Genomic DNA, 14,110 nt, shown 5'->3' with positions numbered 1-14,110 from the left:
GTCCTGGTCACGCTTTCATTTTGGCTGCTTACGCGCCCACTTGTTTTGTGTTTTCCCACGGCTAAGAGGACTGACAAGTGTTCTTGTACTTCCGAGAAACAGCTCAGCAAAGCACGGCAGCACCCTCCCTCCTGGTGAAATGCAGAGGTGTGCAGTATCACCAAGTTCAGAAAACCTGCAGTCTGTGCAACAATATGCTGTCATCAGTGGTGCCCCTGGCTTTAATCTGCTGGTTAGAGACATGTATGCTTCCAGCAGCATGGGCGCACCCTTAATGATTGTCGCTTCGTCCGTGTAAACACGAGAGTTTAGCCTACATAATAAATAATACTGAGCTGAGTCAGACATCCTGGGATTAATCGATCCTTTGCAAGTTTATACTAACCAACATGGCATTCATTTGGATCAGATCTGCTCCAGACCACCTATTTGAGCCTTCAGTAACTGCTTCTCATAGTTATGACACTGCACATGTGGGAATGCTGCACTACAGCAGGGAAGCACGGCCAATTCTGAGGCAACTAGCCGCAACCTCTCCATAGTACATGGCGTTCTGCTTCATTCAGTGACATTAGATGCTTCTTACAATCTTGAAACCAAGATCTCAGCTTAACGTGCTCAGAAGCGTTATGTTCTTTGTTTTGGACCTTTCCTCCTATCCTGTTCATTGTAGTCAGCTGCAATGCTTTATATTACAGATGCTATAGGCCAATTTGTTTCTTTGGAGTTTGGGTCACTTGTTCCTGTACTTCCTGGAATTCTTGTCAACTTCTTTGAAAGCTCTCCTGAGTGTGAATAGTTTCTTTCATTTAAAAATAATTAAAATGATTTAAGTGTGTGTATATATATATATATAGATTGGTCTATAGATGATTCTTAATTAAATCAGAAACTAAATAGCCTAAGGAAAATGTTATGGGAATCAGAATGAAGTCCTGGATACTAGCAAGTAACAACTAGAAGAATATTATGTCCTCCTTTGTCCTAAGTAATCACAAATACATCATCTTTAGAACCTGACACTGAAACACTGTAGAGGGAAGAATGCTACCCTGTATTTGTGATTAGTCATATATTGTGGGCATATGTACAGGGCTGTTACCATAGTGCATATACTCCTGTGTTAACTTGTTTGGATGTTGAAGCTTGGTTAAACAACCTTGGATATGTTTGTTGTTTTTTTTTATTGAAAATTATGAAAGTGATGGAGAAGGAGGGAGGAAAAAAAAGCCATTATTCATAACAGTAAAACTTTAATCTTTTTTTTTTTTTTTCTGCACTAATACATAACCTTGCAGAGGGTTGTGTTGAAGATCTGGGGGAAGGGGGAAAAAAGACAACACAGAACAGTGATGTTTTGAGGAGGTTCTTGGCTTTTTTTTTTTTTTTTAAAGATTATTTTCTAATGGTGTGAAAAGTTAAATAGAACATTTCTTCTAAAACGTTACTCAATTTCTTTCCAAAGACTTGTAGAAAAGTCATGTAGTTGAAAAGACCCACTTCTACTTGATGCATGGTAATTTAATCTGCTGTAAGCTGCAGGTTGTTTGCTATCACTATTTTAAAATAACCTGATATTACTTTTTCCATATAGACATCAGTGTCAAATGTTTTTCTTTGATACTTAGCCCTTTGTAATGCATTTTTCAATGAGGTGCCTAGAGTTCCTGTCTCTAATTTCAATGCGTATTGACTCCCAAAATCAGTGTTGTTTTTTTTTGCAGGCACTTGGAATGGAGTAAAAGGGAAACGGTGCTTTTCAATTCAATGCTCTTAGTATCAGTATATCATTAATATTTCTTATACTTTTATTTCTAGCTAATTTTATGTGTATTAATGCAGATTTGTAATATTTTTATGTAGCATATCATGAATATTCATACTGTGCTCTTCATAAACACTTCACCATGCAGAACACTTTAAAGCCCCTAAAAAACTGGGGGAAAAAATGTTCAAAAGGTATTTTCCAAGTGATATATCTGCCCAGTTTACAAATAACCCCAAATTCAGTTGATTACTTATTCATTAAATTTAAGCTTCTGTATTTTATATTTATGTTTAGGCAAATTGATTTAACTTTGAGTGAAGTGGATTACCATAGCTTTTATTTTTCATTCACTACTTGCTGCACTGAGTAATTGGGGGGGGGGGGGGGGATGTTCAGAGCAAAGGGGGGTGTCCAGAGCAAAAAGGAGATATTTGTTTTGAAAGCAAAGTATGAGTGTTTGAATCTTTTTCATGAACAAATTCTACAAGTTCTGTAACAAGTACTGAACTTCAAATCATGTTGTACAAAAGGGATCGAAAGCAGAAAAAGGCCATGGTGGGCAACCTGCTCCGAAGACGGTGCCAGAATCCCAGACTAAAGGAGCCAAGAAAAAGAAGGCAGAGAGTCCCAAGCTAGGACACAGTACTTTTAGCAAACTCTTTAGGCATAAGGTCTGTATGAAACCCTAGGAAGAGCAGAACCCTGAGCAGTAACAGATGGTTCCTGTCACAGAGTGGAATTTAATTGGTAACTGAACTCAGTCTGGCCAGCTGTGCTGTGCAGTGCTCTGAAAACCAACAATGTGAGCATTTCTGAGCCACGCATTATAGAAACAAGCTTAGTGAGCAATGTTTCACTTGTACCATCTGTGAATTCAGGATTCTGAAACAATTCCTCTAACCTGCCGAGCTCCATGCTGCACAGGTTATGCTTCTTACTAACACCTGCTAAGTTTCATTGGTCTCCTAAAATAAAAATAAAAGGTACTGACAAACAATGAACTGTACGGATATGTACATTTCCTTTACATCTCCTATAGGGCAGGTTTAAGAGCTCAGCCAAACTATAATTAAGGCTTTAAGTTTCATGTTGACTTAATATACACAGTCATGTGGTTGAAATTAGTGATTTGATGAATGGGGGCATAACTCATATGACACAGGGAAGGAATAAGAACTTGCATTCACAAATAGTTACTTTTCACTTGAAACATAAAATTTAATATCTAATTTTAGTTTGGATGGAAAAAGCTTTGTTTTCAAGGACAACTTTAAAATGTTGGAAGAGCACACTCTTCATGCAAGTGGTTTTAGTTTTATTTTTAATAAATTGCTGAAAACATTTCACCAGCTTTTGTCTCAAGGTCCATATGGGCACTTCTATTTTTTTCTGAAGAGGATAATATGCCACGATGTTCTGTGGCAGGGAAGCAGAGAATTGAGGCTGTTTAGACCAAAGAATGCAGAAGCAGAACCCCTTTCACCGGGGGAGGAAAATAATTAATATTTAATGCTCATTTAAAACACCCACAAGGAGTTTTTGGTGAGTAGGGGGCTTTATAATTGACAGTTATATTTGAGCACAAGGCCAAGGGAATTCTTTAACACTTCCAAAACGAGAATGTTCTTTCCACTGTCCTCTCTTTTTTGGAAATTAGAACTATAATCTGAAGGAATAAACTTCCCAATGCATTAGTACTACAATTCTTGCCAACTACTTAAAAAGTTAAAGTATCTACTACATTGATTGTATTTTAAATGTATTAAATGAAAACAAATTTAATTATTCATCATTCATTAGGGCTTGCTTCTAGGTAAAAACATAACCAGTTACCATTTCTTAAGGTGCTAGCCTCTCTTTAAAACATTTCAATCTTGAGATAAGTTCTAGGGAGTGGTGACTTTTTCCTTTAGACTTTGATAGTTTTTTTGTTTGTTTTATATCTGGGTCTGGATGAAAGCTGTTATCTTTAAGAAAAGCAACACTAGTATTTTATAGTAATAAAACTTGTCTTATAAAACCTCTCTATTTTATTTACACAACTTTCTTTCCACATACAAAATACAGAAACAACTGGGATATAATTTGTGACACTAGGAATAAACACGATGGATTAAAATAGTGTTAAGTTAGCTTGTAAGGCTGATTGAAAGTGAAAATTCAAATCAGAAATCAGAGCACAGATGGGACAGGCAAGCCCTGACATTGTCACCTCTGGTTTAAAAACATGTTCTGCTTATGTCTTTGAAATGCCTTATGTGTTAACTAGATGAATAGGGAATTAATTGGTTTGTTTGAAAGGATCATTTTATTTAAGTATATGTAGTCTTTCTCATTAATTTTAGGCACTTTGCAGGTTCTTCTGGAAGTACTGACTCTCAAGCCTTCCAAACTGCACTTACCTTAGTAAAGAAGAGATTGACTCCTAGGTTATCAGAAGCATTGTTTCTCAGTGTCCTGTTTACGTAAATGCTTACAACTTGTAAATATTGTTTGTAAGCAATGTATGCATCCTAATACAAATTAATAACAAAGCTGATGCAATAGGGTTTGGCAATTTGACTTCAGAGTTTTGATGGGATTTCACAGCTGAGGCTGTGTCCATGCTTTTATTCCCATCCGCATATGTTTGCCTTGCATTGCATGCCAGTTTTGTAGTGTAACTGTACTGACTTTTGACTGGGAAGAGAGTTAATCACTTACTTTCAGCATTAGCACTGAAGCCAGCTTGTAGCATTTACATTGCTTTTTACCAGTTGTTCTGGATCCTGCTCCTTAGAGCTAACCACAAAAAAGAAGTTCTTGGCTCCTGCAAAATATTTCTTAGCTGTTCTTTTAAGAAGGCTGCAAAGAGTGTAGCAGGCTGCCAAAACCCAGTGGGCTGGGCTGACATTTACCTGTGTCTGGGGCTTGCTGCTGCCCTTTCATACAGAACTTACTTTTTACTGTAGAGATACTTCAGTATAAGCAAAGACGGATGTCAGGGTTAATAGATACTTATATGTATTACTGGCTGGAAATGACTTTAACAAATGCTAATGTCTTAAAACTCTGCATCATGTCTTCCCTGAAGATACTGGAAACACATATGTAAACATAGTGTTCTTTTTAGAGAACAAGCTAAGGACTGCAAGCACAATAGAATGAGCATGAAATGATTCAGTGAAAAGCTGCAGCACTGCTGCAGGTAGGACAGGGGCCGGCAGTCCCTTCAGGCAGCCTTGCCTCTGTCAGGGATCAGTTTCCATGGTTGCAGGAGCCAAGACTTCCCACAAACATTAACTAAAAATTAAAAAAATAAAAATAAAAAATTGACAGACAATTCCTGAACCGTGTAACTGAGTGCTGACGTTGTCAGACTTGTCTTTGTTTTGTTTCCCTTCAGGCTGCAAAGGAGACCCAACAGACAACTAACACCAAAGTGAGTAGGGTGATGCAAGTTATCTGAATGAATAATGCTGTCGAAGAATGATTAATCTCGCTGTTTTTTTTTTCAGTTTCAAAGACTGTGTTTTAATTTCTTTATCAATTAATCATCTCTATTATGAAGGGCAGGTTGCTGTGTAATTTGTTTCCACTGTTCAAGGCACTACTTCAAGACAGGGCAAAGCAGCTCAAGCTGCCTTATTGCTTTACATGTCCAGTGCAGTGGCAGCCTGTTGTGTGCTTACCATTTAAATCAGGTGATGCTTAAACATGCTGTGATTATCTTGTCATTCACATTTCCAACAGCCTGTGTGTTTGTTTATTTCTAGAGCACTGAACAGCAGCCTGTTAGCTCAGTGAAATCAGACAAAAATGTCCCTTCCTCTCAAGAGCTGCAGACAGCTAAGCAGAATACAAAAGCCCCCGAGCCTGCTGCCCAGCAGCAGGCAGCAGCCACTGAAGCCCCCAAAGAGGTGACGAAGGAGAAAGCATCATCCACTCCCATGCCACTGAGCAAACTCTTTTGGAAAAAGGTATGTCTGAATTTCAAAGCTGGTCCATCCCACAGCTCCCTGTTCACATAGTGTCTGGAGACACTGTGGAGTACACAGCAACAGTAAAGCAGTCACATCTGTGCAGCTGAGCACATCCTGCATGCTAAGTGCATAGGGGCATAAATACTACATCCAGCTGCAAGTGCTTGTATGAGCTTTGGGCAGTCATGTATACACATGGCTAATAATGGCAATTATGATCCTCTGGAAAAATCTTGTAAAACCATAGTCTTTAAAACCTGTCTGTAGTATTTTTGAAAAATATTATTGAAGAAATACTAGGTGTTTTTTTGTTTGTTTTGTGGTTTTTTGTTTTGTTTTGTTTTGAGAAATGGTTTATTTCTGAAAACCCTAAAAAAAAAAAAAATTTTTATTCAAAATATTTTATTCAAACAAAAAAAAAAGTCATACAAGAGTGTATCAGTCTTTAAGTTTGGAGATTGAGGTCAATTGTTTAGAAAAATGCTCTCTCTCATGGTTAAACAGCTTTAGCTAAAATAAAGATTAACTTCGAAAACACATTTCCTGTTTCCAAGATCTTTAGTGCTTTATGAACTGAAAAATGAGAGCATTTTTCTAAACAATTGACCTCAATCTCCAAACTTAAAGACTGATACACTCTTGTATGACTTTTTTTTTGTTTGTTTGTTTGAATAAAAATAGACCTACCAGATTCCAGGTTTTCAAATATGAACTTTATGAACTGAAGGATGCTTTCTTCATTTCATTTCATTTAAAAGAAGAGCTGTATTAAGCTTTGCTGAAATATTGTATGTTGAATAATTGCTTTCCTGGGCTTCTGTTTAAATTCAAAACCCAGAAATGAAATGCTTCTAAATACATAGAGGCTGAAGGAGTGGCTAGCCCTGCACAGCTTCTTTAGTTGTTTTTTCCCTACTGGGCAGAAATGGATTGAGTTCGTTATTTGCATATTTAAAAAAGAAAAAAATTGCTTGGATATTTACTGAGTAAACAATCTTCAAAATGATTTAAGCTTGAAATGCTTGTTATTTGGGACTTAATTTCCTGTGGAATTGGGTAGATCAAGTATCTAGAATGACAGGAAACCTGTAAAGGAGGAGGAGAGGGAGATTTTTTTCCATGTAGTTATTATTGCTACGGAAACCTCCTCCTCCATCTGAATAGTCTGGCTTATTTGAAAATAAATGGGAAGCAGGATGTATGCTGAGCATCATAAGAACGAGTCCTTCTGGCAAATGTTTGCATGAAGTTTCAATGTAAAGCTGAGTAATCCAGTCTGAAGTTCATATTTAATATTATAGCAAATATTTCATATTACAGTTAAGTTAAACTAGGTCTAGGTCTTTACAACAACTTTCATAGAAATTCTGGAATCTCAAGCACCTCAGGACTTTTTACTAAAATTACATCTTTCACTTTTTTATTCATAATTCTCCATTTAATTTTACCTACATCATCGCTGAAATAAAACTGTTTACCTCAGTGAATGGAAAGCATTGTGGAGAAACACGTACATTCCAGTGCTGAGTTTGGTTGCTATCAAAAATACTAAGGGTTACTTATATCATTGTACCAAATACACAAAATTATATTGGAAAATGAAATCTGACATTGAACTTTGTAGAAAAAGGTTATTTATTCTCCGTATGAACTTTTTGTTTCTGGAATCACCCTTAGACCAAGTGTTTTTGTAAGTTTTCTGAAGTAAATTTCTGCAACAGAGAATTTAATTTGTTGTTGTTTTGTTTTGTTGTTGTTTTCATTGAATCATTACTTATAAAAGGCTGTTTTTACTTTATTTCTTCTATTTCTTGACAGAGAATAATACTATATTTGCTTTGAAAGACCTGGCTGACCCATTCAACTTGAAGGTTAAAAAAATATATATATATATATAGATGTATAGAAGTCCTCAGAGTACAGGTTAACCTCAAATTTCAGTTTGGTTTGAGGACTGTATTTTTTTAATCCTGCAGTGATTTTTTTAATATACTGCTCTTCTGTTAGGACAGAGGATTGAAGCTAACAACTGTCCCAAATAGGTACATAATTCAGTCATGTGTAATTCTTTTTTTTGAACTAACAAATGGCAGCTATGGTACTCAGTATTCCAGAATTCAGAACCCACTTCTCTCTTTCCAGGCAGTCTCTCAGATATCTATCTTTTGATGAGCTTTCACTTCAAAGTATAGCTAATGAAGTGCTTGTCAACATGTTGCAGTTAATGCTGAATTGAATAAATATGTTGAATTAGGATATTATTTTTTTTTTTTTTAACTCTGCAGATGGAAACCGCTTTAACTGTATTTGCCCCACTTCCTGATCAGTCCACAAGAGAATTCTCATGTTACTCAAATGTTTGGCATATAAGTGTTTTTTAGCAAATGCTAAGGGATATTAAGAGAAAATTACAGATAATAATTTCACATATCTGTGTTGGAAAGTTGGTTTCAAGACCTTGCAGATATCTGATCAGGGCAGAAAAACGTGACACTTCATTTATATCTGATCAAAGTATGCAAGTAAATGATGGCGGGAGGGGACTCAGTATTAAGACTGATCTGAATTATCTTTAAAAGCAGTTATATTTAAAATTGCAATTCTGTTGTTACAAGACACAGAAAAAGCGTTCTTTTTACTGGAAGGTATTTATGTACTGATAATACAAATAGCAAAATAGTTAGCTGTTAGATAAAGCAGAACAACACCTTTTATTGCTGAGCCTGAGACCATACTCTGCCATAGGAAAGAAAAGGTAAATATTTGGGTGGAGTGTGCAAGGCAAATGTTAAAACTACCCAGGACTTATCAAGTTCCTGACAGAGTTTACCTGCTCCCATGCTGCAATATACCACCTGGCAGGCAGGAAAGGAGGAGATTCTGGGATTCTGGCATTTTATTTTTTTTATTTTTTTTTTGCTGGATAGCTGGATGCAGAAAAATTTTAAAGAGAATTCCCTCTGGTTCAGTGAGTGAGTAAGACAAGCAATAGGTTTTTGAGGGCCAGTTCAAAACCTGTCTGGTTTTAACCATGATGACTGCTGGTATAGCTGGTGTTCTTATAGCTGGGAGAAGCCTTAACATCTTCAAACCAGTGACTAAAAACAATAGGACTTGAGCCAGCACCATGTTCCTGGCTTGTTTACAGAACAGTATGATTTTCACCAGCAGCTGGCAGTGATGAATATTAATTAGTCTGAACTGTGAGAGCTGCTTATGTGCTGGGTGACACCTTCAGGCAGCAGCTGCAGGTGAGAAGAGGCTCAGGGTGGGGGTCCAAGGCTGCACTGATGGTTAAGACTGAGCTGCCTCCACTGCAGCAGCCTCTGCTGTCTTTGTGCTGGCAAAGAAGGGCAGGAAGGTGGTTAAAGTCTTGCTAACCCTCCCTGCTTCCTGCCTGAGAGTCTGCAAGAGGCAGGAACAGACCTCAAGCATGACTGCTCTTTTAAGGGGAAACTTCTTGAGCAAAAGGCCATCTCTCATAGCTTTTCTTTTATCTTAAAAATATGTTTCAGATGCATGGTATGATTGACGTAAGACAGAAGAACTGTACCTTGATTCTTATGCAGTGGACTCCAGCATGAAATTAAAGCAGGGTACAGCGTTTACCTCAATTTTGAGGAAAGATGCAGCAAGCAAAATGAAAACTCTTATCAAAGTTATCCAGATCACAAAATAAGTTATGTTATCATAAGGCAACAATTTCTATGGTCAAGAAAGTGGTGTAGTAATAGTTACCCATAAAAACAGGAAGGTTTGTAAGAACCAGAAAGAGGACTCAAAGGGTGAACAAACACTTTCAACTGTAACTGGTTAAGCTTATTACTAGAAGAAAATTAGAGACAGCAATGTTTAATAGCTAGTAGAATGTTTTACAAACATAGTGAAAGAAAGACCCTACTAAACTACTCTTATAAAGCACATCTAGCAAAGATAGATTAAAATATGTTGGAAAACAGTGGTAGCTCTATAATAGGAAGAGCAGAGAATGGTGCTCATTGTAAATTCAGACAAATTTTTCATTAAATGTATTCTAACCTTGTCAAAGAGTGCCTTTTAAAAAATAACAACAACCTACTATAACAATAGCTGCTGACTCAGGCTGAATATATTGCAGTTTGTATCTAAGGAAACTGGAGGCAGAATTTACACCTATGAATCCAACAACTTCAGTTAATGTAATTATACCTACAAGTAGATAACATGTTCATGAGGACACTTATGTGTAAAAGATACATGAAGCTGATGGAACTTGGTTGTTTGCAAATTATTATTATATACAAGAAGTAGTGTCCTCTTAAAACTAGTCACAACTTCTGATACTATTTGGTTTTGTCCCAGGTAAAGCAAAGAGGAAATTTAGCCATTGCTCTAGAGAACAGTTTAGGTTAACACATCATTCAAAATTTATTGACTATTTATCTTTGTCAGACTCTTCCTAATACTTTCAATTCCTGCCAGAATCACCTTCGTGATTCTCTTGAATGCACAAATGCAAATTTTTCTTCTAGCTTCTTAGGGGAAACAGGAACAAAAAATAAAAATTCTAATCTTAAAAGTGTCAGAAAACCTTCTTAGCAGGAAGAGGTTTTCTCCTCTGCTTAAAGACTATACACAGGCATTCTCTGCGTCTCTGAAGTAATATGCCTCGGTCATTTGTCATTAGTCTCCAAGGATCTCAGAAATAACAAAATCATAAAAGTAAATATTCAGTATTCCATCTTGGAGAGTGAGAAGGGTAAACAAGAATGCTTTCTGGGGATAATTACAAGAAAATTAGCATAAGATGATATTTTTAATTACGAGATAACCTGTAACTTCTACAACAACTTTGCCTAATAGAGCAAAAAATGAAAGTAACTCTAGAGGTAAATGGTTTATCTGTTTAAAAAAAAATACCAATTAAGTATTCTAAAGCAGGATTTAAACCTTCCTTAAGCCTTCTGTGTAATATACAAGAAATGTATTAAAAGACACTGAAGATGCTTATTACTTAAAAAAAAAAAAAAAAAAAAAAAAAAATCCATCTCTGAATAACTATCACTTAGCTCTCTATTTTATTTTTTAAATAGACAGTGCTTTTCAGAGTTTGGCATTTCCCCTCAGGATGCATTTGTTAGTAGTGACACTAATGTCATTGCATAGAAGTAGCTTGAGAGACAAAACTCATTTGGGTTGCAGCTGTAACAGCATAGCAGTAATATGATGCCAAACTGTAATCTCTGAATGATGAGCTCCCAGAAGCTACGTTGCTGCTTTATTGAGCCAGTGTTCTAACATGTGCAATGAATCTTCTCTTCAAGTAAAATAGATGGTGAATTGATTATATGTATGTGAATGAGGCAGAAGTACAGGCTAAAATTATTATAGATTATCTCAGAAATGTTCATAAATATAAATTAAATATACAATTCTGTGGGGATGGGGGCTGTGATGCAGTCACCTCAGGTAGTAGGAGATGAGGAATATTTATCCCTGCATTATTGCTCTCCCTCACTCCCCCAAAGTCATTTTATCCATAAAAGGGAAGGAGTAAAGTACAAAGCAGAATCTGTCATGTTGCTCTAGAAGTCCATGGTGAGTGGTGTGAAGCCCTGGTCCCCCCAACACAAAAAGAATATCATTAAACTAAAGGTATAACACTAAGAGTGAAAAAGTCCATGATTATTTTGAAAGGCTTCGTTAGAAGATCTACATACATAAAGGGTTTTTTTTTGGCTTAAAAAATTTGGCAGAAACAAAGGTGACAGCAATGCAGAATGACTACTGTAACATTAAACGTGAACAAGAAAGATCAGTTGTTTTTGCTCAAAGTAAAATCAATAGAGTATTAAATGGAATTATTTGGTCACCAAAAGTACTTCCCACACAATGCATACTTCAGCTGCAGATTTATTTAGCTAGTTAGTCACAGGGTGCTGCTGGATATCAGGAGATTTCAGCAACTCAAGGTGTTTAGCTAAATTTAGGTAGGAAAAAAACTATCAGGAGCTGTTAAACTAGAGATACTACATGGGAATCACTGAGTTGAAGAGGATCAGAAAAGTATTTGAGGGTAGTAGTATTTTAAGCTGCTGCTGCAGGAGGCACCCATTTTTTGACCACAGAGATAACATCTGATGCTGTGGTGAATCTTTGGTCTTATCCTTTAAATTGTTCCCATGTTGCGCATGTGGCTAAAATTAGTTTCATCAAAATTCTTATGAGTATGCATTAAATGTGAGCTACTGCATATATATGTAAAAATTGTGAAATATAAATTATTGAGATTTATTTTCAGCATTTCTTTCCTGTAGTAACCAGTATGCATTTCAGCCGTAGCTACTATACTTTTAAACAGAAGTCTGTGTTTAAAATGCCTATAACGAAGGTACCCGCTTTTGTTTGATTTGATATTGAAGGCTGAGTGCAACTTATGCTACCCTTTTAATGTTCTGCACTTTTCTGGGTAGGCTGCAAAATGACAAAGTGCTGGCTTCAGGTCAAATTACCTGGTTATTAACGTAATAGCTTCTTTATGGCAGAAAGGAAGACATTTCATACAGTTTCAGTGGGATGGGAATTAATTAGTGGTTCTTGTGGGCACAGGAGAATGCTATTTACCAGGGCATTTATAAAAGGCAGAAGAATCAGCTAAGGGAAGTCTTGCCCGGCCTCCTGCCCAGGTGTGCTTCCACCTCTTCCAGCAAGAAGCCTCCTGTTCACGCATGCTGCACTGCCCAGCTTTTGTCCTCCACTTAAACTCATCGAGGACTCCCAGGACAACCTTGACAAGGCTGCAAAATGAGCCAAGAAGGAGATTAATAAGTCTTAGGGAGATCCATATTTCAAAGGAGTTTACAAACTGCATGCCTCCTGTTGAAGTCTTCTTATAATAGAAGGAACTTTCCAGTAATGCACTAAAGCTCAGTGGGATTCAAAATCTTTCCATAAAAGCAAAATTGCTGAGTACCCAGCAGATTTTCTTGAACTCAAATGGGGGTCAAGATTATTGAAGAGGGTGACTGTGACCCAGGGGATTAGGTGCGATAATAAATGAGCTATGTGAATACCGTATACCTCAAGAAGTCTTTTGTCTTTGCAACTGGGAAAGGAAGCTAGTGAGGCAAATGTGGCTGGCCTGAGAACGCTGTGACTGTGATCATAAGTTTCAATATTTCACTGTCAAAGAAGAGTGTTAAACAGTTTTAACAATTAATGTCTACACTGTTGTGTGTGTTTCTTCTTGAATTACTTAATCTTATTACTGCTTCTGGGTGTGAACACCTAGGCATGAGCTTTTTCTCATTTTTTTTAAAAGGTTTTACCTAAGTGTCACCTACTCACGGCACATACTGCTATAAATAATTGTAGTTAAAATTTCCTTAAAAATTGTGTTTAGGAACTGTTACCCCGCTATTCAAGAACAGCTATTTCTTCAATGTAATGAGTGCTTAAAATCCCACTGGTTTGTACACTTTGTTGAACTGGAATGACTAGGTTTCCTAAAGAACATGTGCAAATGTAAAGAAGCTAAGAGAATGTTTTCACACAATATTTATATTTGTTCCTCTTGTCCCACCTTACTGTACTGCTGAAACATTTTGATTGTAATCTCTTAATGAGTGAATTTGATTTTTTTGTCTGACTTTTTTTTCTGCGTTTTTAATGTTTGCTCAAACTAACCCCCAGAACACATCGGAAGAAGCAGAGATCGTAAGCAATGAAAAAACAGATGCATCTTCAGAAGCTGTGGCTCCTGACAAAGACGAGAAAAGCCCAGAAGCAACAGAAGTGAAACCTAGAAAAGAAGAAAGCAAAACCCCCAAAGCAAATCTAAGGAAGTTTTTCAAACTGGTAAGCGGGACGCTGTGAATTGCAGCTCGAACTGCGAGTCTGGGGGGAGGGAGGGGGGTTATGTTTGAAGCTATTTCCAAAGCTCCCTAAGAGGTGCAGGAGCGCAGGCATGCCTGCTTGCAGCAGCCAGGGATGCTGCTACCCACACAGCATCCAGAGCATTCGGCATCCTGCAGCTCCCTCTGGCGGCTCGGCCGGGGGCTGCCCGGGGCTGCCGCAGCTCGGCCGGCTCCGAGCTGGCCCCAGCTCCCCTGCCCAGGTGGGCCAGGGCCCTTCAGGGGCGACCCAGCAGCCTGAAATGCCTCCGTGCCTTCAGCTTCCCGGATTGCTTCTGCTGGATGGGAGGTTTGGGGCGCTGCTCCTAGAGGCAGGTGAAATGTCTCCGCACCGCTGTGAGCGCTGGGCTTGCTGCAGGGAGTTCTGCTTCTACCTCTGAAACCCGTTATTGCAGCTTGTGCTCAGTTAGCTAGGCTGGCACGTACTAAGATGCAGTTGCTGCTTCAGTGATGTTATAAATTAGATGAAAGAAAGGCACAAAGTAGAG

At 37.6% G+C, this 14,110-nt stretch overlaps 1 protein-coding gene across 1 annotated transcript in view; it reads left to right on the top strand.

Annotated features, from left to right (window-relative positions):
- The window catches only part of BCAS1 (brain enriched myelin associated protein 1), a gene marked incomplete at its 5' end in the record, with an annotated part of 43,144 nt that overhangs the window by 16,426 nt on the left and 12,608 nt on the right, over window positions 1-14,110 (top strand). The window contains 4 exons of the mRNA XM_084296749.1: window positions 2,299-2,439; window positions 5,154-5,189; window positions 5,524-5,727; window positions 13,402-13,566. Of these exons, the coding sequence (XP_084152875.1) occupies window positions 2,299-2,439; window positions 5,154-5,189; window positions 5,524-5,727; window positions 13,402-13,566 (546 nt within the window). The remainder of the gene's footprint in view (window positions 1-2,298; window positions 2,440-5,153; window positions 5,190-5,523; window positions 5,728-13,401; window positions 13,567-14,110) is intronic.

Source organism: Netta rufina (assembly GCF_964035555.1).
Source record: "Netta rufina genome assembly, chromosome: 16".
Classification (NCBI taxonomy): domain Eukaryota; kingdom Metazoa; phylum Chordata; class Aves; order Anseriformes; family Anatidae; genus Netta; species Netta rufina.
This window is presented reverse-complemented; position numbering and strand designations above follow the sequence as displayed.